At 34.0% G+C, this 25,742-nt stretch overlaps 1 protein-coding gene across 5 annotated transcripts in view; it reads right to left on the minus strand.

The window, feature by feature from the left end:
* Positions 1-25,742, minus strand: part of INTS6 (integrator complex subunit 6) — a 93,628-nt gene that overhangs the window by 19,715 nt on the left and 48,171 nt on the right. For all 5 annotated transcript variants that reach the window (XM_061133448.1, XM_061133447.1, XM_061133446.1 and 2 more), the window contains 11 exons: positions 20,377-20,560; positions 15,012-15,137; positions 13,474-13,628; positions 9,374-9,526; positions 8,401-8,533; positions 7,410-7,504; positions 5,598-5,708; positions 4,405-4,620; positions 2,249-2,375; positions 1,311-1,453; positions 873-1,104 (listed from right to left, as the gene is read on the minus strand). In XM_061133448.1, the coding sequence (XP_060989431.1) occupies positions 873-1,104; positions 1,311-1,453; positions 2,249-2,375; positions 4,405-4,620; positions 5,598-5,708; positions 7,410-7,504; positions 8,401-8,533; positions 9,374-9,526; positions 13,474-13,628; positions 15,012-15,137; positions 20,377-20,560 (1,675 nt within the window). The remainder of the gene's footprint in view (positions 1-872; positions 1,105-1,310; positions 1,454-2,248; positions 2,376-4,404; positions 4,621-5,597; positions 5,709-7,409; positions 7,505-8,400; positions 8,534-9,373; positions 9,527-13,473; positions 13,629-15,011; positions 15,138-20,376; positions 20,561-25,742) is intronic.

Consider the following 25,742-nt stretch of genomic DNA (forward strand, 5'->3'; position numbering starts at 1 on the left):
GTAATGTCAGCCTTTATGAAATGCTAATCAGATCAGATCACGACCTCTTTCAGTGGATTTTCACTGTCCTTAGAATAAAGTCTAGAATCTTTTACAATGGCTTCCAAGACTCTCTATGATCTAGACTCTGCATGTCTATCTTTTGGCTCTCACCTTACCTCATTCCCAGCAGCCCTTGCTATACCAGAATGCTTCAGTTCCCTTAACGCCCTGCTCCTCACAGTATGCCTCTGTGTGTACTCTTCCTGTAAGAGGACTATTACTGTAACATACGCAAATGCACAGCTTCAGTTTACTAATTTCCATTCATCGGTCAAGTGTTGGCTTAAACAGAACCTTCTCAGTGAAGTGCCTCGACCCCACAGACTAAGTTAAATCCTCTTGCCAAATACTTCCACAAGTATACTTGACTTCCCTTTTTGTAATATTCATCACACTTCTAAGGAAATGTGTGATGACTTTCTTTCCTCCTCATTATAAATGAAGGCAGAGATCACTATTGTCTGTTTACAGCTACATCTCAATGCCTAGCCCTGTCTAAATTAAGCATAGCATTTAATAATCAGTTGCTGAATTAAACAAATTGAAAGCCATCTTTCTATGGGTATTAATAATGCCCCTTTAAAAACTGTCATTTCTAAATGCTAAAGATTTGCAAATGATATTTCAAATCATGATAGCTATTAAACATAATGAATGAATATATGAAATGTTCATTAAAAAGACATAAAAAATGATTACATGCTAATTTGGAATAAACAAATATCTTCTCTAGACACTCTTGGAACTTTAATCACTTTTTCTGTATCAGAAAACTCTCTCCCATGAAGAACCAAACTAAACGCAGCAAATAATGTTTAAAAAAACCTTACTTTTATGAAGAGGAAGGGGTTTAATGAGATCTGGCTGTGCTTGCGTCATAGGTACCGGTGGTCCTTTCCCTCCAATGTGATTGTTCACAACTGGGTTCTGCTGTCGGCCTCTCAGCAGCGGAGACATGCAGCGTCGTCTCTTAGGGATGCCTTGCATATTTGGTTCTCCAGGTCGTTTATGTTTATTTTGAGGTCCAGCCACAAATTCATCTGCCTCATCTATCATCATACCCTGTAACAAAGAAGAATTTCCCTGACTTTACATAATGTTTTCAGTTGTATGACAAACTCCAATTCCCATTAAACTACATTTTAACGATGTTGACATAGTATTCTACCAAGAAAATGGTTTCAGCTTACTTTAGTTAAATTAAGAACTGTTAAATCTACTGTGCCTCCTACAAAAAAAAATTATATAATGGAACACTTCAAATTTACCTTTTTATCCAGCTTAAAGGGGTTGCCAAATGTATGCAACCTCCGAGGCTGATCAGGATCAAGTTCTCTTAATGGAGAAGGTACTTGCTTGAGGTATTCCTGGTAATTCCCCATTTGTGCTATAGGAACACTGTGCACTTGATCTTTTCAAACAGAACAAAGCAGTAATAAAAGTTAACTTCGCTAAAACTACGTTTCATTTAGTTAACAAATAATGTGTTCTTATGTATGAATGCTACCTGGTCTATTCTAGGCAACTTTTCCTTACCATATATTCTAAATTAGTTTGTTTATTGTGACATAAAATCTTGAGTGTTTTAATAAAATTTTAAATAATCAATTTTATCTTCTAAACAAAGCAAAAATATTGCAGTTAGTTTCAGTATTCTAAACAGTATGTGTAACCCTTCTACGAAAATGTCTCTTCTATTCTACTCCAAAGCAGAATTGAGTTAAAGCATAATTTACAGAAAAGAGGTATCACATAGATGATCCTTTTCATATAAAACTATAGTTGAAATGTTTACATCAGAGTTAGCAAAGGGTTAAGTTCTCATCTGACATAATTTGTAGGTGCCAAAGGTATAGTTAAGGAAATACTAGAATATGACATATATTGGCCATTCCAAGTTAAACTATCACATACTAGTAGATCACAAGAAAATGATTTTGTGTGTGCCTGTGTATGTGAATGTATGAAGAAAGCCATAAGGAAACTAAGCTATTACCAAAGGTTGTTTCCTCTGGAGAACAGAATTTGGGGCAACAGTGATGGTAGGAAGAAGTGTAGAGAATTAGAGATGACTCAACTTTCTACTTCATTTAATGAGAATGTAATATTACAGTCTCAACTCTTTAAAAGTTACAATAACACTCTCTATTTTCAATATAAAGAAAAGTTTACTGAAGAAATACCAATACTAAAACCATGATCTAACCTTCATCCTGTCCTTTAAGAAATCTGCGGGTGCTCTTCAAAAGATTAGATCTCATTCTTGTTAAGTGATCCAAAAGATTCCGTCTTGGTATGTCATATGCATTTCTAAATGTCTGTGGCTTCAAATCCTGTTTTAAAAAGATTCAAAGACAAAATGTATTTTGAAACAGAATTAAGAGAGACTAAAATCTCTAGCCTGCAGCACAACTTTGAAAATAAGATATACAAGTCAACTAATTAGCTTAAAAAAAAGAATAAAGAGATATGATACCATCGTAATGTACTGTTTTAATAACCAAAAGATAAAAACTCAGTAGTGAAGCTCAACCGAATTATCTCAAATTCACATCTGTCCAAGATTTTATTATGTATTCTGGCTAAGAGAAGTAAATAAAAGCTTTGATGTGTAATTTACATACAACCCATTTTACATAATTTGAGTGTTAATAAATGTACAGTTGTGAAACCATCACTAGTTTCAGTTTTAGAACATCCCCATCACTCCACAAGGTTCCATGTGCCCACTTGCAGTCACTCTCAATTCCTATCCCCGCAACCACCAATCTGCTTTCTGTCTACGTCCCATTTCATAAATGGAATCTTGCAATATGTACTGTTTTCTATCTGGCTTCTTTCCACAAGCATGTTTTTGAGATTCACCCATGTTGTTCCTGTACTGGTAGTCTATTCCATTTTACTCTCTTTTCCTTTTTACATGGATATACTGTATCTTTATCCATTTACCAGTTGATGAACACTTGGACTGTTTTCAGTTTGGGGCAATTACTAACACTGCTATGAATATTTGCATACAAACCCTTTATACACACATATTTTCATTTATCTCAGTAGATACCTACAAGTAGAACTGCTGGTATATAGCAACATTTACCTTTCCTAAGAAACTGCAAATTAACTGTTGATAATTTTCATCAACAATGTGTAAGAGCTCCAGCTGTTCTATAACCTCACCAATACTTCATATTTTTCAGTCTTAAACTTTAGCCATTCTAGTGGGCATAAAGTGGGATCTCACTGTGATTTTAATTTGCATTTCCCCACTTGACTAATAATGTTGAACATCTTTTCACCTGCTTTTTCAGGTTTCTATATCCTACCTGGTAAGGTGTCTATTCAAACATTTTGTGCATTTTTTTTATTGGATGCTTATCTTTTTATTATTGAGTCTTAGGATTTCTTTATGTATTTTGATACAAGTGCTTTATTCAACATATGCTTTTCTCCCAGGCTGTAGCTTGTCTGGGACAGACTTCAAAGTTTCTTCTGAAGACAAAAATTATAATTTTACTAAAGTTCAGTTTATGAAGTTGTTATATGTATGTGCTTTTTGTGTTGTATTTTAGAAATCTTCACTGACCCAAGATCCAACATCTTACAGATTTTTTTCCTGTAAAAGTTTATAGTTTCAGTTCTTACATTTATGACTATGATCATGTTAACTAATATAAGGATCAAGTTCATTATTTTGCAGATGGATAGCCAACTGTTCCTACCCTATGTGTTGAAAAGACTGTCTTCTGACCCACTGAATTATTCTGGCATCTTCATTAAAAATTAACTCTATATGAAGGTGTACTTCTGTTCCACTGACCAAAATATTTCTCCTCATGCCAGCAACACATATGTTGATCACTGCAGCTTTACAGTCACTTTTAAAATTAGTGCAAGCTTTATTCTTTCCCAAAACTGTTTCAGCTACTCTAGGACCTTTATACCTCCACACAAATTTTAGAACCAGTCTGTCAGTTTCAACAAACAGGCAAGTGGGATGAGGATCTTTTTAATAATGAGTATTCACAAAGCATTTCAGGATTACACTGTGTACCCAAGGTCAGTAGTATAAGTGCCAAACTACAGTGAACTCTACTATTAGCTATGTAACTTCAGGCAATCTCTAAGCCTGTTTTCCATCTATAAGATGAACATGATGGTTTGCTCTTCGTCAGTCCATGTGCTCATCCACTCACCATGAAGTGTCTTAAAATTCAATGATTCAATAATATTAATAGCATAATTGATCATTATTCTACAGAGGTATAGAAATTTGGACAAACTGGGTATCAGTTAAGAGAAAACTTGAAATATTCGACAATATAGACTATTACTAGAGCAGTACAAAATTCACGTAACTATTACCTTATTGAGCAAAGCAACTTGGAACCCAGTGTATTCTTTCATATTAAGGTCCAGCAGTCTGTGAGGAACATCCTCTGAAATTCCCTGGAGCAGCTGTTGAAAATCTTTCCTATAAGCCATTGATAAACCATGTGATCTGCTTCGGACTTTAATTCCAGTTTCCTGTACTACTTTTTTGCCTACAGAACCGATGACTCGATCAGATTCTATTTTGGCCTAAAGCAAAAATAAATAAAAGCTGTCTTGACATGATCTGAACTGGTAAATTAAAGGCTAAAAATAGTTTCAGTCTTTTATAAATTAAGTATTTATCACATTTTAAAAGAACACAAGAAATTAAAAACTACTTAAGTTATGTAGTCTATGTCAGTTGCTTGGTAAACTGAACACAGCTTAAACAATAACGTCTTATGATTTTAAATCATCACAATTCTTACCTTTTGGAGAAAAATCACACAAACACAACTTTGATTTATTAACACCCACTACACTGAAACCATGATATGTTAGTTAACACACCCTAAATAAAAATTCCCAATTCAGAGGTGATATAAAATTAGAAAACAATCTTATCAATATCTACTTAAAGCCATTATTACTAGCACATAACTAAATGCTCACAGATAAAGCAAACAGCAATATTTTGACTCTTCTAACCTACATTTCAATTAGCAGTTGAAGTAGAGATGGCAAAAGTACTGGAAAAATTATGCTTTATACAATTTTAATAACTTGGCAGTCAATGGGTATACTGTTGGACTAATCTGGTATCTACTAACGTGACTTATGTCCAAAATGACAAAATTCACTATTTTTATACATATTTCAAAAGAAACCCTCATTTTTAAAGAAAATGCTATAGGTTTTATAACATAAAGGAAAAGAAATTGATTTAACTAAGAAAAACAAATTTCTAACAAATTTCCCAAAAGAAAACATAAGGAATGTTCACATACAAGGCAGCTAGGATCACATTAATACAGCAATTTTCACAAACTAGAAATTATTATTTGAATTTATCATTTCAAAACATAGCATACCATGCACTTGAGAATTATGTTATATATATGTGGTTTTAAAACGTAACCTATTAATATAATTCTACTAGAACCATCAAGAACTAGTATCTGACCTATTGACCACCTTAGCCAATACCATTCAAAATACTTAATGGCTCTATTTCTTAACATTACCTGCTGACTCAGTTTTTTGAGGTATGAAATGACACTGTAACTAAGTCCATATTCCATACTGTCTGCTATTAGGTTAGGTGCTCCCATCATTCTAACAGCTTTCTTCAAAGGCTGCAGGAAATAAAGAAAATATCACACTCAATCCTAAGCTTGTCATAAATTTATAGCCATGAAAAGTGAAAGTGAAAGTCGCTCAGTCATGTCTGACTCTTTGCAGCCCCATGGACTATACATACAGTCCATGGACTCTCCAGGCCAGAATACTGGAGTGGGTAGCCATTCACTTCTCCAGGCGATCTTCCCAACCCAGGGATCAAACCCAGGTCTCCAGCATTGCAGGCCGACTCTTTACCAGTAGAGCTATGTATGTATTGTCAATTTTGAAAAATTCACCCCCGCGAAACCTCTCCTTTTCTTCAATAAGGGTCACATAATCATATCTGTACTTCATTAAAATGTTTGTCAGTGGTATAAAAGGCAGTTTGAAATACTAAACAAGGATTAGAGGCTATAATAACAACCCCCAGAGTAAGAAAGGGTGGAGTCTTGGACTTCTTAGTATCATCTGGAAGAAGAGGGCAGGAGACACATTGCAGATGTAGATTTGATAGAACTTGGGCGGTAAGTGAAAAGAGGAGTCAAGGATAATAGAAGATTCTTACCTTGAGTAAGGATAGACTAACTAAGAATAAGAAATACTTTGTGCAATGAAAAATGTCACTGCACAACAGTCTAGCATATGTGAATGGGACAGAGTCAAAAAAAGGATGACAGCCACCCACTGACATATTACAAAGTGTATAAAAGCACTGGTGTCAAACTGGAATCAAATCCCAGACCTGATATTTAATATCCATGAGGCGTTGGCTAAATCCCCTCAGATGCTATGAAACATGAGCCAAACATACGCAGTAGTTCATATTCCAGTGTTTCCTCCTTTCCCCTCTCTTACACAGCTGGTACTATCTGCTAGACACACACGGTTTTTCTCTTGCAACTATAATATATGATTTCAAAGCTTAAGAAATTAATCTTATTAGAGACCATTTAGAAAGATTACAGTCGAATACTACGCTATTCCTGCAGTAAAAGCAGAAGTAATGTTTTAATAAAATGTTCTACAAGTTATTTTTCACAAAGTCAATAAAGTAATTACTTGCCTGGAGAATCCCATGGACAGAGAAGCCTGGGAGGCTACCATCCATGGGGTTGCAAAGAGTCAGACATGACTTAGCAACTCAACAATAATGTATTTAATAATATATGTATTACTGGTCCTATTGTGATACACTAGGTTTCAGGGAATGTTTCTTGAGATTCAGAGAACAATGCAAACAAACCTTTTTTTGTACCTATAAGGAGAAATAATTATAAAACTGCAATTTAAAAAGGTTAATTGTAAAAGTTTAAATTCTAAAGCCAGCTGCCTGGGATTGAATTCCTGACCCTGTTCTTATTAGCTGTGTAGCCTTAGATGAATTGTTTAATTTTTTAGTGCCTTAGTATCCACATTTGCGAAATAAAAAGTTATTTCTGCCTCGTACAGTTTATATAAATTAAATGAGGTTAACACACGTAAAGTGCTGAGGATAGTATCAGGCAGGCCTGGATAAGCATTATATATATTCTCACCATCATCATTATTCTGCAAATCACTGAAACATTTCTTTCTCATTATATTTATATGGGTCATTTATAAATTTTTCATGATATTTATTCTGTAACAGCAATAAATAAAACCTTTAATACCTAAACTATAAGCATAATACAAAATTTTATAATAAGTTCTATTTTTAACAATAATATTCTTACCCCAAGATAGTAGGGAGGCATCGTCTTCAAATAACTTTCAAATGACTGTCTCCATTTCAATGTTGGTTTTGCCTTATGGACCTTAAACAGATCATCTATAAATGAATGCATAATGAGAACAAACTGTCATCATTCAGTGTTTTCACACATGAAAACCAAGTCAAGTAAGTTTCATTTTTAAAGTCTGCTTTATTATTTACAAGAGAGAGAGGAAACATCCATTCTATTTTTAACAAAATTAAAGGTGATAAATGTTTGGTTATGACATTTTTGAGTAGTAATACCACTTTAAAAATGAAAGGGTGCCAATTAAGGTTTCAAATTAAATGTAGTAATAAAGGTAGAATGAGAAAATACACAAAGAAAATCGAGATATGAAACAGACAGGAATACAGAAAGTATACATGAACACATACCTACTAATATTTTGTCTATTAACCTTTAAATCTGGTGCAATTCCATGAAGGAAAAGATGCCTTCTCCAATACCTCCCCTCAAAAAATTACAGCCAAAGGGTCTCCAATCAACTTTAGGCTTATCATTATTATTTAGAATATTATTTTAGAACAAATTCATTCACTAAAAAGTTTGCCAAAAGAAAATTCTTAAAAAGAAAATACTCAGCTCTAAGAAATATGCTTCTACAAAATATCTTAATTATTTACCACATACAAAATCTGCATTACTAATTCTAACTATGTAAGATATCTAATTTGCAAAAAAACTTAGAATAATTTAATTTAGAAACAAAATATAGTATCTTCAATAGTTTGTAGAATCAAAGGTGTTTGACACTGACTTTCATATATCAGAAACATGCAGAGGTTGCTATAAACCCTTAACAGCTTCAGTATTTTAGAATATTAATAAAAATCTTCATTAATTTCCAGAAGACAAGAAAACTCAGACAGGGAGGGATGTTCGCAAAGATTGCTTTTAGGAAAATTCACACGTATGCTAGGCCACAGAGAACATGACAAGAAGGACTCACCTAAAAGGGGAAGGAGGACTGGGTAATTGTAAGGCATCACGAATAAGTTGACACAGTTCAGTGCTGTACTGGCTTTCAAGTAACCAAAGGGATGGCCAAGTTCACTGTATTTTGCACTATTGCTCACATATACCTGTTAAAAAGGAGTAGTTAAAAGTTCACATTTAATAACCTTTGCAGAATGTTATATAAACCATGGATCCAATTTGACTTTTTTTAAAACATCAAATTAAAAAAAAAACATCAAATTAAATTTTTAGAGGTTCTAATACTGAGTGAAGAGCTGACTCATCTGAAAAGACCCTGATGCTGGGAAAGATTGAGGGCAGGAGGAGAAGGGGACGACAGAGGATGAGATGGCTGGATGGTATCACTGACTCAATGGACATGGGTTTGGGTGGACTCCGGGAGTTGGTGATGGACAGGGAAGCCTGGCGTGCTGCGGTTCACAGGGTCGCAAAGAGTTGGACATGACTGAGCGACTAAACTGAACTGAACTAATACTGAGTGAAATTAAGTCAGACTGAGAAAGACAAATACCATGATATTGCTTACATGTGAAATCTAAACAAAAAGGCTACTAATGAACTTATCTACAAAACAAAAAGAGTTATAGATGTGAAAAATAAATTTATGGTTACTGGGGGCTAAGGAGGCAGGGAGGGATAAACTGGGAGATTGCAACTGACACATACATACTACTGTATATAAAATAGATGGAACTTACTGAAAAAAAAAAAATAGATGGAACTAATAAGGACCTACAGTATACTATATAGCACAGGGAACATTACTCTGTAATGGTCTACCTATATGGAAAAACAATCTGAAAAGAGAGGCTATATATATATGTGTGTAACAGATAAACTTTTGCTGTACACCTCAAACTAATGCAACAACAATGTAAATCAATTATACCTCAATAAAAACTAAATAAATAAATTTTTAAAATCACTACAGTCTTTCAGCTTACCTGCCAACATGTCTGAGGAGATTTTCTTTCCAGGATAAACTGAGTCAGCGGTGAAGGTTCCAACTCGTATTTGTCAAAAGGCAATTTGTCAATAACCATCGGTTCACAGTCTGTACAAGAAAACTTCACTACAGGATGAGATGTACGAGGTGGCTAGAAGGCAAAGTCTTATTGTTACTCTTTCACAAAGTACCAGAAACAAACTTTTCGTATCCCTCACTGTCAAAGTTTACTCAGTTTCTCAGTTTCACTAGTGAGAGTTTAATTTACTATCAAAAGCACCACTAAGCTGAAAGATAATACTTAAAAATGTAATGCTTAAACTATCAATATTTACAAGAAAAAAACATAAATAAAACACTACAAAATCTGTACAGGATTAAAATTTTTTAAGTCTTAAAATCAAATTCATCAGAAAACTTAAATGCAATATTTTAAAATTAATTAAGTGCTCATTAATTTTTATATCTAATAAGTAGTTAATGTAATTAGAAACCTTCCTAAGGCCACAGTTGTAGCAGTTTAACTACCTGATTTCCAAACTGATGATGCACACTGATCAGTACAAGGTTTTATATATATACTTGTAAATTATTAATTTATAGGTTTATAATATATACCAAAATACTATTAAAAAATAGAAAAAAGAAAACAAACAGAAGTTCTACTGGTTTCCTTCCATATTCCAGTAAACTATTGGTTACCCCTATGGTAAATATGCCCCACTCTGGAGACCCTGGTTCTAGAGCTGCAAAAACTGCAATAAGTTTAAAGAAGGAAAAAAAAAAAAAAGCATGTTACTCTATTCCCCCTCTTAACAGTCTCCTTCCTAAAAATCTCACCAAAAGAAGACTGGTGAAGAAAATACGAGCTATGAGGAAATACTGTGAAATTTCATAAATATAAAGGACTCCTTTTAGCTTCAGTTACTATCTATCAATACATACACTGGTGGCTCCCAAACGACTGTCTTGGGATCATCTCTCATTTCTCTTCATGTATCCAACCACCTACTGGACATAACCTGAATTTTCTATAGGTCCCTCAAACACAGTATTACCCAATTCATTATTTCACCCCCAAACCACATAACCCGTTCTAAAAACCTAGATGTTATCCTTAATTATCTCCCCCTTACCCTCCATACTTAACTGTCACAAAGACCTAGATTCAGTGATACGACAAATTCTAAGTCACTTAGCAAACACATAAATATGGTGCAGATGCTCACTACTTTAGATACTACCCTCTGTCAATGTTAAATCCTCTTCTCTCTGAAAATTTATCTTCTATTTCTTACCACTCTAATTCATGCCTTCATTTCGTAGACTAGATTAGTACAACTGTGTATTTTTAATTAGTATCCCTAATTAGTCAGCCCCCTCCAATCAATCCCATGGCCATGAAATATAATCATATAATTTTCCTGCCTCAAATTGTTGAGTAAAAGTAGCATCAAATCACCTAAAAATAGGGCCAGACTCTTTCGGTTTTTTTTTAAACAAAGAGCCTTGACCGTATGGTCCCTATCTGCCTTTTAGCCACCACCCCACACACACCCTGCGCTGCAGCCTTAGAACAACTTGCAGTGGCCCAAGCAGATCACTGTCTTTCACGCCCCTGCGTTTCAGGTTATCCCTGCTGCTTTACTGTGTTCTCCCTTGCATAACGCAAACAAAGTTCTGAAGTCTGAACTGCCAAGTACCAACCTCTAAGAGGCCTCTTTCCTGACACACTCTTACCACGTACCCCAAACCCACACCAGGCAGCTAGGTACCACCTCATCTGGCCTCTGCTCCGCCACTCTGACAGGCGGCACACTGGACTCTATGACGTTTATACGGCTGACCTTCCTACGGAAAGTTCCAGACGGGAAGCACCATGTTTTAACTCATCTTCTGCTCCTGTGCCTGTCACGTAACTGACGTAACAACTTATTGAATCAGTCTATGAAATTTATGGGGTTTTTCTGGATGAAAATATTAAGATCCATTTAATATCCAAAATAATCCTATGAGATAGGAGTTATTATCTTTATTTAACAGATGGTAAATCGAGGCTTAAAGAAGATAATTAACCAAAGACACATGGCTAATAACTGGTAGAGCCATAATTCAAATTCAGAACCAGTCTCTAATAAATCACATTTAACTTCAGTATCAGTACCTCTTTTTTTTTTTTTTTCAGTACCTCTTATATGAAATCCTATTGTTTATAGAAATTTCATTTCCCCTCTAATATCCTTCAGTTACTAAAATTTGCCAGTTCTTTCCAGTATCTCTTTTTTAACATTCTCTCTTCCATCATCTTAATTCAAACTCTTACTAGCTCTGTATTGGGCTTCCCTGGTGGCTCAGATGGTAAAGAATCTGCTTGCAATGCCAAAGACATGGGTTCAATCCCTGAGTTGGGAAGATCCCCTGGAGAAGGAAACAGCAACCCACTCCAGTATTTTTGCCTGGAGAATTCTATGGACAGAGGAGCCTGGTGGGCTACAGTCCACGGGGTCACAAAGAGTCGGACACGACTGAGTGACTAAGCACAACAGCTCTGTGTTAAGTGAACTATAGCAATAGTCCTCTAGGGGAACAGCTTACCTGCCAATTCATCTCCTGATTCTGCTGCATATAACAATCACCAGATTAATTTTCCCAAAGGAACATTCTGTTAAAAATGTCTTCAGTTCTATGAACCCTACTGAGAAAAGCTCAAATTCTTTAACCTTGCATGTAAAGTCATGAGTAATCTAGTTTCTTTAATAACATTCTCAATGTCCTACAGACATACTATGAACCAACTATCCTCAGATACTTTCCATTCCTCTAAACTCACCTTGTTCTTTCCTACTTCCATACTTTCAACATTGTTTCCTGTTCCAACTAAAATCCTACCCACATTCCAAAATCCTCTATGGCTTGTAATAATTTGCAATAGACCACTAGAGTAATATTAATAGATAATGCTTGTGATACTGGTTTTGGATTTCTTCCTATGCGGACTCAACATGTACCATATGTACTACTGTAGGTGTTAAATATAATTGAATAAACAATAGAATATTTCATACAAAAATGTTAAGAATTCTGAAAGGCTCCAGAAGAGAAATTAAAATGACCAAAGAAATCGAGAGCTTCTCTAAGGCCAGACTAAAAAACTATGATGGTTCAATCAAAAAAAAAGGAAGACAATCTCTCACTGAAATGTATAAAACCTTTATTTCATGTACTACTTCATTAAATCCTTAATGAACAAAGGCAATATCATAGCTCTTATATAGAATAAAAGCAAAAAATTATCCTGAAGAGTTGATACAGATTTAAAGTATAAAAGATTTCAAAGAGTTTAACTTAATTCATAAATGATAGCCACATCAAACGTTATTAAAGACTACTTAACGATCTTTGACATAACAATTCTTATCTTCCAAGGATAACATCAAAAGAACCACTGTCAAGCTCTCCCACAAAATATTCCAGTGTCCTGTGAGTTACTACAAAAAATACGAATCTGGAAAATGTGTATTAACAAGACTGAATAGATATTTGTCTGAATTTACCCTATTAGTATAAAAACCATATAGTGAATACTGATAATTCACCATGATCACTCAACAAGCCACTGTTACTAAAAATAATTCCTATAAATAAGACCAGAAAATCTTTTCTATCTTAAACCTCCAGACTGAGAACACTGAATATAACTAAAACTATGCAAATCAACATCAATTTCTAAGACTAAGTCCTAAAAGGCTGCATGGAAACCATCAAAATTATTTTGTAACCCTTCATTTAAATTCTGTATTATGTCCCTGAGAACAAATCCTTATGTTATTTATATATTTAGAATATATATCTATGATTCTGTAACAAGATGCCAATAATAAAAACATAAGCATAACTTTAGATTCTAAAGGAAACCGATGCCTTTTTTCTATTATTTTATAATGAACAACACAATATACTAAAGCAAGTAACAGCTTATCATAGCACTTGAACATCTGTCTAATTCCTATACAACAGCCACACCTTTAACTGACAGTAGTACTTAAAGCTAGTATGAAAAGCAGTTACTATTATGAAGTTACAGTCTCTGGTACTTACTAGTGTTGGAGAATTTTGATCTGGCCAAAAAGATTCTGGAACAGGCCAATGACCTATAGGAACCCCAGTTTTAGGATTTGGTCTGACATAAATGAGTTTGTGACAACTATGCCAAGGCTGAGATCCAAAAGGTCTTGATATATCTGGCTGCCCATCTATAGCAAAGAAATTTTAAAAAGTAAATATCATTAAAAGAAAAAAAATATAAGAAGTTAAACTATGTCTAATATTACTTAGTAAAAATATCTTAATACTTGTTCAGTTCTGGATTTTCCTGTTTTTCTTAAATGGTAGAATACTATCATGACTAAGGCTTTAACATTTAGATTTGATCAGAATTCACGAGAGGGTAACATCAGCAAATTTCAACTCTGAGTTCCACATTTGAAAGGAAATCCCATAGCATCCTTTGCTTGCCCAATGAGAATACGTAAAACATACCTCATGGTAAATACTCGTTTAACGAATGACATGTTTTCCCCCACCAGATGATAAGGGCAAATAATCAATTTTTTCATCATCATGCTCAGCTTAGTAAATACTAGGTAACTATGGCTAAGTAAGTATTTTTTAAAAATCATTTTACCTAAAGCCTAAAAACTAGAACAAAAGTTTAATATATAAATCCAGATTTGAGGCACCTACCTTTAATCTAAAACAATCCTAGAAAATGGTTAACTCTCTTCAACAGTAAACATTTACTGAGTGCCTAATCTAGGCAAAGTCCTAAAATAATTTAAAAATAAATATATTCCATGTCTAACAATTCTTTAAGGTTTGTTTTTTTAAATCAGACACAGCAATACAATTTATATAATCTTTCCATCTTCGGCTCTCATCTCTATGACCTTTCTCTTCTCCCAGTTACCCACTCCACTGCCTTACCTCTGCCAAAGTGTCATTAACGACTTTCTAATTCTGGTTTTAAGCTATGTCGTACAAGGCAGAGGGTCCAGATGTAAGCCGTCCATTGGTTCTGGCAAAACTTCTTATACCCTCTGGCTAATATAAATAGTTCATGATCACAGAATATTAGAATAAAGCCAGGCAGGACTCAGCTAGAGTTAAAAGAATCAAGTTGAATAGCAAAGGCTGGTTTCTCATTTTTGGAACCACACCAACCATTTGGTTCTGATCAGTCTGATCTTTAGTAAAAACTATAGCTAAAGAATTAAATAAACACCTAGGGCTGAACACTCTTGTGAATCAAGGGACATGGGAGAGGCACATACACTGGAGAGAGTCAATGTTACAATACTAAAAAAAGGAAATCCACTATTCTGTTAATGTTTAAAAAGGGTTTTAGCTCTTACAAATTATCAGCCTATGAACAACCAACATAAAAAGGCAATACGACCAAACCACTATCACACAACCTTGACTTTCCTATTTAATTGTGCCACTTTACCAATAGCTCTTTTGTCATCTTAATAATCTGGCCTTGTTAATGTTAAAGCCAAATCATAGTTATTTTTCGGTTCTAGCTGAATACTTGATAAAGCAAGTTCAAAATGTCTGTAAGAAAATGACAATAATACCTTCTACAGGGGAAGGATCTGGTCCTGCTTTCTCAAAGTTTATTACTACCCCACTTTGTACTTTCTGCACCAAGGATTCTAGACACTGATTAAGCATTCTTGGAGAACATACAGAGTATGAGCGGCCTGAAACAAAAAAAATAAAGTGAACTAGTTAGTTGCAAAAATTCCTACTTTAAGCAAAAAAGAACCATAGTGGGGTTTTTGACAATACTGATTCACAAAAATTCAATGATAAAGTTTGGACTTTTCATTATCTAATGGAAGAATAACAAAACAAAAAAAGTTATTTCCAATCAACAATTCCATTTTATGAGAATATGTAAGTTTTTTCTTCTAATTAAAGGTACACGGAAAATAAAAATATTAATGGTCTGAACAAACCACAATGAAAAAAATCATTACATATATACAATGTTTATCATATGAAATGAAATTTTTTAAAAAGTATATATATAAATATAAAGAACTATTTTCCAACTGAGTTCCAATATAATTTATCTTTACTACACATATTGTGGTAAAGTATCTGGTAACTAACCCCCCAAAATCTTACTCCTGCTGAAAAAAAATATATCACTAAAAATTAATGCTAAGGACATAGAAGATACTCAATAATTATTTAAGTGATCTCTGCTGGCAGATACCACATATATTAAATATTTGCACTTTAATATAATACACAGTAGCATGTGCTTTTCTGAATTTCATTTGGCTAACATACTTAGAAATTACCTATCTTAAATGAATTTTCCTCTTGAATATTTTACTATAAAACTTTTAGTTCAGAAGCATTAAAATGATAGTGATTAAGAAAAAATACCAGTGGAAAGACTTCTTTAACAGGGATTTTCAATAAATACAGCCAGATCTGTGCTGTCCCATACTGCAGCCACTGGCTGTATATGGCTATTGAGAACCTGAAACAGAGCTAGTCCAAATTGAGATGTACAGTAACTATAAAAAACATACACTTCATTTTGTAGACATAATATGATAATATGAAATATCTCAGTAATTTTAAAACATCAATTTCACATTGAAATATTTTATATATGTTAATTTAAATAAATGATTCTATACAAATTAATTTTACCTGTTTTTAGGGTTTTTGTTGTTTTTCTTGCTTTTTTATTTTTTTTGGTCACACTACATGGCTTGAGGTCTCTTAAGTTTCCCCAACCAGGGATTGAACCCAGGCAGTGAAAATGCAGAGTCCTAAGAACTGGATCACCAGGGAGTTCCCTACCTGTTTCTTTTCAATGTGACTACTATAAAATTTATCATTATATATGTAACTTACATATTTGTATGTTCTGATCTGGACCAGTGCTTAAAATCATGACAACTAAAAATCTTTAATCAAACATTCTACGGTGTTATTTGTAATAAGCTTAACATGGAAAAATCCTATTCCTTAACAAATTCAACCAATTACTACCAAACATATTATTATACTTGATATATCAAATTACTCATATCAATTTAAACTTAACACGTGATTTGCTAAAGGCTACTCAGAAAAGAGGATATTAACATTAGGCAATAGTGTGATTCAACTCCTCAGAGTCAGCTCTACTTAGGAAAACAAGTATCATGTAACAAATGGTTTACCTGGATGCAACAATGAAAGCCGTAATTATAAAAATACCCACCAATTACCGAGTGTCTGTGCACCTGGCACTATCCTAATCACTCTGTTATATTAATTTCTCTAATCCTAGCAACAATCATATGGGTTACTTTCTCCATTTTACAAATGAGAAAACTAAGGCACAGAGGGATTAATTTATCTGTATTAGGTTAAGTTAGTACAGTAGAGCAGCCAAGATTCAAACCCTTACAAGGCATCAGAAACATTCGTCTGGATATACCACCTTCTTCCCTGAAAACCATGATGTTAATTTGAAATCAATATTTAAAATAAGAAAGTTTATATGGAACTGAAAGAATTGGCCAATTAAAAATTCTTCAAGTCAATTTAAACACACACATAAAAAGGCTGATCTTCTTAATAAATAAGGTATTTAGGAGTATCTCAGTATCTAAACACATTCCGATGATGTCAATAAAAACAAAAGTTCCTAAATATAAAATTGTGGCAATCCTCTACACTTCTCTAACATGTGTCATCAACTAACTGATTAGGAAAATATAAGTAAGTAAGTTATGATCTTAGTATGACATAAAATTACTAACAAAGATATTTTATGAAAATTAGAGAAAAAGTAAATAAACTTGAATCACTTAGAAAAATAATAAAAATTCATTAACTCTTTTCAAAGTTAAAGCAAATTTAGACATCTTTACAAAGTGAGCCCACAACCTATGTCATGTTTCTCTCATTCTTTATGTCAAAACTTACCTCTTGGAATGCTTGATAGTTTGTACTAAAGGATAAAGTGTCTAAGATCACTCATATTTGTGAGAAAAACACATACTTTCAAGCCAAGAAGCTGGTTCACTTATGTTTATGTAGGGTCCATAAAAAAAGAAAAAAAATCTAAACACAGCGATAAAGTGAAAAAAAAAAAAAAAAGAAAACAAAACTTTCTTCCTAGATTAGCATTAGGATTTTAGCTAATAAAATGGATTAAGACACAAAAGTAGTAATTCTAAGTTGGGCAACAGTCCTATTTACAGAAGTTAAGAAAGTTAAATTTATTTAATCTAGAAAAGTCTTACAATTTTTTTATAATGCTCTTTATCCTCAGTACTTCCACCAACATGTCTATATTAGGTATTTTTAAAATTTGATATCATCCTTGTGCCTTCCCCCAATCTGCTGCTCCTCCTGAGTATCCATCTCAGTACATTGCATAGCCATTCACCTCCAATTGTTCAGACCAACTGAATTACCCAGAAATCATCCTTGATTCCTTCTTCCTTCATTAACCTCAATCTTTCCTTTCCATCAGACCACCTCTCACCATCTCCGAACATAAACACTTGAGATCAAAGTACTATCATCTTTCCTGGTCTCCCTGCTTTCATTCCCACCACGTTACAGTATATTCTCATCTAGCAGTTGAAGTGGTCTTTCAGAGACAGAAATCAGATGTCATCTCCTATAAAAAGCCCTCCAATGACTTCTCATCACACTGGGAAAATAAATAATATTTACTACAGTCTAAAAGGCTATTCACTATTTGGCCTTTGCCCACCTCTTGAAACTAACCTGTTATTCTCTACTTTTCCCTACATAAGCTTCTAGCCATATCAGCCTTCCTGTTGCTCCCCAAAATACAGGGCGGGATTCTTCTCTTACTATTTCTTTTACAGAGATCTTCGTATGGTTTACTCCATTATTCAGAGTTCTGTTCAAATGCTAACTGGTCTTACTGCAGTGATTATTTCATAATTTATACAAATATCAAATCATTGTGTTGTGCCCCTGGAATTAAAATGTTGTATCAATTATACCTCAATTTTACAAAGGAGAGAGGGTTGATGAAGATGCTACAACAATCATTTTAGAGGGATTAATATTTTTAAGACACAACTAGGACTGATTTAATTCTCATTCAAACAAGTGACTTTACATCAAGGTTAGAGATATGCAAATATAATTTATAAAAGAATAATTGTTGCTTTATTTAATTCTTTAGACAAAGAGTATAATAATTTCCAAGGACATACAGTATTTTAAACTGATTCAAACTGGAGTATGCATATCCTTTAGGTTTATGGTTAAAATAAGTCACCTCCTCAGAAGACTTTCCAGGAATACTCATTCTCTGCCTCACTACCCTCTGCACCCTCACCCTGTTTCTTTATTTGATAGTAAGCAGAACTCTCTGAAATATGATTTATTCATTTTACATCATTTTATCTGTCATACAGCCCAAAAATGTAAGCCTTCTGTCTATTGCTCCTGCTGTATTCCCATGATCAAAAACAGCTAATTGGCATCAAGTGAGTATTCATTAATTACCTGATAATAAAAGAAAAATGCTTACAATGACAATTATATGATTTTTAATGTATACATTAAAAATAGAATAAAATATTAATCAATCACTTTGGCAACACATGCAAATTTCATTCCAATTTTTCCTTAATGAACATAAATTACTCTATAAAGGAAAAAATAAAATGCACACACACTACTCTTATCATTGTTTAAAAACGCACAGAATTGTTAACAATGATTGCATATTTGGACAGTACACCACCAGTGGATATTAGCTTTTTGGTTATTTTTACTTTTTTGGTGGTTTTATCCTCAAAACACTTTTTAGTCAGCATTCATTGAAAATAAAGGAGAGAGCATACTATAAGAAAACGAGTGGCATTTGAGCAGTTTCCCATTACTGCTAGCAGGAGCATGAAGAGAAGCAAAGTTAGAAGAGGTTCACGATGTATATTTGTGGAAAGCTCCCTAATTCTTTGACCAACAACTAAGGTTTCTGGGTCACTGAAAGATATCATCAATGGTGATTTCTGAATCTTTTAACTTATCTACTTCACATACCTATCTATGTAGGGTATTCTTTTTCATCTGTGAAATCTGCAGGCTTCCAAAATCCACAAAATACTAGAAGAAAGGCACCTAAAATATTAATTAGACCTTATTTTCCTTTGACTTACATAGCTGGCTATGATGGAATCTCGACAGAGCATTGACAGTGCATGTAGACTATGCCACAACCCAGGACACCAATGAAAATAGTGGTACGCCAGACCTAGACATTTTACCATTAATTAATTCCTTAAGAGAGAACTACAATGCACCATGAAAGCAAGACTACCATGCTTGTCATGTATACTATGAAGTCCTAAAGCATGGACAGTGCTTGGTACACAGTAGGCACTCGATGCTCATCGATATGAATTTAACCCACCTGTTAACCAATTCCACCATAGAGAAGTTCTGAGTCTATCACATCTTCTGTTTCAAGAGTTTTACTAATGTTCACTTAGCACAGCCGGTTAAGAGTTCACTACCTGTTTTCCTCTAACCTATCTCACTTCCTCTTTGCCTCTGGGTAAAACTGTACTTAACCAGGCATTAATCATTACATGGATAATGAGGTGATTCTAAAAACGTTTTGTCAGAGAAAATAATTCTATGGCATTTGTAAATCATTGGCAATCTTTGTAGATAATAAGTTTAACAACTTCAAATATTTGTATCTGCTATGGTTAGAAAAAAATTATCATGCATTATCAGACCCAACAGTATTTGCATCTTATTCAACAGATCAAAGACCTTCATCAATGTAGTTTTAAAACCATGTATGTCTAGTAACTTCTAATAGTAATTTGTTAAACAAAACAAACACGGAGTTTTTGAAATGCACATTTAAAAACATTCAGATAAAACCTGCTTAAGTCACTGAATTATTGCCAGTAAAAAACTTACCGCCTGTCACTTCACACATTGGTGTGATTGCAGAGTCATCTAAAGGCACACCTGTCAACTGTTCTGATTCTACGGACATCGTCCCCGGCAACCGCAACACTAATGCAAAGAGTCTCTGATCCCAACGAAAAGGTTCCTTGGTCAATTCACTTCCAGGCAAAGGAGAATTAAGAGGTAAATGGAGCTGAAAGGGGAAAAAAAAAAAAAAAGATTTCCACACACTATGTCTCCCAAAAAGGCTACATTTATTACACTTACTGTAACTACATCATGAGTCTCCTATCATTCAAATAAGCTCAAAAACAAAAGCTTTTATATATATATATATATGTGTGTGTGTGTGTGTGTGTGTGTGTATACATATGAAATAGCATGTAAGATATTATTACTTCAATTTTCTTAAGCTTTACTTTGAAGACCTTAATTGAAAATAATAAATCTATTTCTGTAATGCTTTTCAGATTTCAGTATAACTCACCACTAGGTGCTGGGACTGCTTCCAAATTAATTGTTTCATTTAATCATTAAAACAAGCCTATGATAAATATCTTAGGATTCCTATTTTCTAGATGTAAATTAAAAAACAGGTCTCAGAGAGAATAAATGATTTGGCCTCCTGAATCCAAATCAGTGTTTTTTCTATCACACCACACCTCAAATGTTTCCACAGTTAAATGATTTAAATAGGCTTCATTTCATATGAAACATAGATCTTCCCAAAGCATCTGCTAAAAGTAAATTGTGTCACTCCAGTTATACTGTAAATGTACCAAAGGTAATATAATCCATCTAAGTAATGGTAGAGGGTTTGGGGTTTCTTGCATGTGTTCTCTCCCCACCCCTCTAAGACCTGCTCAATCACAATCTAAGATTCTTAAGAAATCTAAAAAGCTTCAACGTGATTCTAATGTGTACCTCTGTACTAACAGAGTCACAAGGTACCAGGAGATCCAGACCTTAGTCTCATGCATAAGTAAGTGGGGACAACCAGACAGTATGTGCCTCATGATGGAAGGACACAACATTGAAAGGAAAGAATAAAGGAAGGAAAAGTTGGATCTGAATTTAACCAAGCCTTCAGTTCCAACCACCAGTTTACTGGTAGTCCCTCAGGGACTACTGAGGATACAGGATCGACTTATCCAGCACCACAGAGAGCAGTCAGTCAAATTCAGAATGTGGGGCACTCTACAGGACACATGACCTGGTTTCTTCAATGAAACCTGCCATTGGACAGGAAAGAGCAAAGAATGCGGGTGGGGAGGGTTGCCAGAATCATTAGAGAATAAGAGACAAAACAAGAGCAAAGATTTTTGAGACAACTGGGAAAATTCAAAATATATATTACTGGGATTATTAATAACATTTAAGTGTGATAATGATACAGTGCTAAGGAAAACAAAAATCCTTATCACTTATAAAAAAATTTTTTTAAAAGATATGAAATCCCAGATCAGTGTACTCAGGGACTGATTTATTCAAATACTGGAGTTTTCTTTAAATACAGAATACATTTTAAAATATCACTTCCAAATTAATTGCCAGAGTTTACACTGTTTTTGTCAAAAGCAAGATGACTGTATCGCTTATAGCCTTTCTAATTCTGACCTCAAAGATTTCTGAACTTGATAAATTAGGGGCTGAAGTCAGTCTACACTGACTTAAGAACTCAAGTCTCTTCACTGACTTATATCAAACCATTAAAAACAAAAATCAGATTCAGTTCTAAGAGAAGAGTTCCTAGTGAAGCTCTACTAAAATGGCACCTCTCTCCACAAGACTCATACCAAGAGAACCTCCTGCAAGATTCCTCTATCAAGTCAGCCAAGACTTCAAGCCCACGGCCAAGAGTTATGAGCTTTGCATCTGGCACTGATCCTACTTTTAAGACAGAAGTTAGAGATGCTCAAAGAAATCTGGGCCAGGATGTTCCCTGAGGAAGGTTTTCTAACCTTAAAGGTTCTGTGACACTTGCAAAACAGCTTGGGAACTCCAAGCCCTTGCTGCCATCAGCTGCCACACCCTGCCAGAAGATAAATATCAAAGCACCAGTGGCGCTGGAGGAAGAAGGTTTCAACTGTTAGTGCAGCAGCTCTGGAAAGTAACAGTATCTGGCCCTGGCTCAAGAATCCAGTGGCTAACAGCACTGTAGAGACCTCATGTATAATGGTGGATAGGACAGTAGACCCCTACCATGTACATACACTCCCACCCCTAATCAGATAATAATGAGCATTATCTGTTTATTGGCTACATAATGCTAGATCAAGAATGTATTTCAAGTAAAACAAAAAACCAAGAAGGGTCATGAGTATATTTTACACATAGCTGTATTAATTTTATAAACGTGTCAAATTTTTATTCATTTTTCTATTTCTTATTACTTCTGCCTTCTCATATCACTACCACCCTCATCACCAAAGAGGAGGGAAAAAAATTCCCCGTAACTGAAATGTACTAGTAAAATAGTAAGGAGTGATGGCAAGCAAACAGGTACAGGAAAAAGATAAAATGCTTTAGCTTAAAAAGTGAATACTCAAGAGGGCTGAATTACTCCAAACCCAAAGTCTACAGTTGAAATTCTAGCAATGTCTCATAATCACAAAGGGAGGTCTTTCTGAATATATGGAAAATCAAGGCAAAGAGCACATAAATCAAGTAGAAAAATATAAAATCAACCATTAGAAAAATGTGCAATAAATATGAATAAATAATTCCCAAAGTTAAAAAAGGGCTAAAAAGAAAGAAAAAAAAAAAAAAACCCAAAATACCCGAGGAAACCCATATGGCCTATAAATATATAAAAGAAACTCAAATACACTGATCATCAGGTAACACAACTTAAAGGCGAGATGCAAAATGAGACACCAAGATGGCATTTATACGCACTACTAAACAATTACTAAAAGAGTAGTTTTACATATATATAACATACACATAGAGTAAAAGTAAGAAAACATGAAATGGAAGGCTACACACCAAATTCATGATAATTTCTGCTTCTCAGATGGGGAACAGGGAGGGAAATAACAACTGAGTAGGGGAAGAAAAGAAACAGCACTCAGTTATCTGCAACGTTCTGTTTTATTCACTAAATTTTTAAAAATCCTCAAAAAAAAAAAAAAATCTAAACTAGCCAAATATGGCAAGAAACGTTTATATCATAGTCTTATCCAGAGTATTAGAATAAATTAATATGTAAACCCAGTAAATTATCCATTCAAGTAGTTATCTATACCTCTTTTATAGCAGTATTATTTTACAACAAAATCAAACACAAGAAAACTTCATATACACCTCTATTACATATAGATATAATCACTAGCCCCAAAGCTCAGTCATTCATAAGGACTCTACACAGAGTTCTACTTAACTGGCTATTAAAATATACTATAAGACAGAATATTTCTTGAAAATTATATTTGTTCTCCCGTTTTTCCCTACCAAATATTCGGCATGTGGGATCGGGGAACTTAAAGATACATAAAAAACATGGTTCCTCTACTCCAAGATTTCTGAGGACAGGGATCATGCTCCTAAATGAATCAGTTTTATAAATGTGTTTAAGGAGAAGCTGACAAAAAGAAGACAGAAAGTCATAGTACTGGCTACCAAAATATTTATTAGGATTTTTATTTCTGAACACTGGACAGAAAAACAGTTTTATAAAAGCTGTTTTCTCAGACTTAATTGCAGGAAACTTTAGTAAGAGAGTACTCAAATTCAAATACCTGATAATGCAAAAAAATTAACAATTATACTATAGTAACTATTATATGGCAGACATTGTTCTAAACACACACACACTCAATCATCCATTTCCGAATCAATCCAGTGATTTTGAACCACTAAATCATAAATCTTATAAACATTTTAGAATGATTTTCTTTTATAAACCACAGTCCCCCATGACTCTTTGATGGAAAGAGGCACTTTTTTCCCCTTTTGCTATTCACTTCCAGTTCTCGTACACAGGTAATAAGAACAACAAAAGTAAACAATAATAACAACTGCTTGCATAATGAGCACTCACTATGTATGTGTCAAGCATCATTCCAGGAGCTTTTCGTATTTATAACCTGTTTATAACAAACCAGTGGGGTAGGTACTATTATTATGCCCAGTTTATAGACAAGCTACAATGTAAGATTGTGTGTCAGAAGGTATCTGTTTGGAAAACACAGGATTAAATAAACCCTGCTATATAATCAAGTTCAGAGCATCAAAGAAGGACTGCAAATTTTAAAAACTGGATAAATCATGTGAAATTCAATAATATAATAGCTTACCCATAATCATGACATCACTGGTCTTTACTAGGGTCTTCATAAAATTGTACTTTGCAAAGTTTCAGTCTAATGGACTAATAAGCAAAGAAAACTATTTATACTAACCAAGTTTTATTTTTTTTTTCAAGTTTTATTTTTACTTGAATACAATTGAGGTTTTCTGTATTACTATTTTAACTGATTAATTTTACTGATCTCACCATTCCAGGTTTCTTACATTACCTTAGTAGCCGACAGAAAAGGAAATGTAACTTCAATTTAAACTAAGGAAGACTGTCCTACATTTCCTCCTTTCCTTTGGAGAACTATCTCTTACTGTCCTTTCACCTTTTAGTCTTTCCTGAATTTCTTAAAAATATATATACCATTTATTTCTCCACAGGTATAAAAAACAAAAGGGCAGATTAGGATGGTGAGAGAGTCTATCACTGAGCATACTCAAAACTTTAGGTACTTAAAAATGTGCAACTTTCTCTTAACTTGTTTTGTATCTGTTTATGGTTCAGTCGCTAATTATTTATAATTTTGCTAAGGCTGGACTACGGAACAACTTAAATTTTATTTAGTTATTCACTGAGTGCCTACCACAAGCAGGGCATTATTTTAGGATTTAATAAGGACAATACCAAGCCAAATAAATAAGATTTAGAGAAAGTTTTAGCTAGCTCACTTGATGATAGCCAATTAAAAAATTTAAAAACTTCAATATCAGGATTCTCATATGCTAATACTTATTTTTTAAACTTGCAGAATGTAAAAAACAAATAAATTGAAGGCAGCAAACAGTAAAAGAAGATAAATTTCTTTTAAAAACATTTTAAATTCAGGACCCAAAGAGATTTTTTCCTGGTACACAACCTAACTGACTCCTGGATGATGATCACACCTGAGCCCATCGTGAGAGTCAGGTGACTGATGTCATCTGTACTAACTCTTAGCAAGTTTCCCCTTGCTTTTGGATGTTCTGCCAGCTGGTTCTACTACTGAAGTAATTCAAACTATAAACCCTTTAATAATAATCATACTTCCCATCTTAAGTTTTAGTGACCCATTTCCCTGGCTGCCTACCCCTGTCCA

Source organism: Dama dama, chromosome 30 (genome assembly GCF_033118175.1).
Source record: "Dama dama isolate Ldn47 chromosome 30, ASM3311817v1, whole genome shotgun sequence".
Taxonomy (NCBI): domain Eukaryota; kingdom Metazoa; phylum Chordata; class Mammalia; order Artiodactyla; family Cervidae; genus Dama; species Dama dama.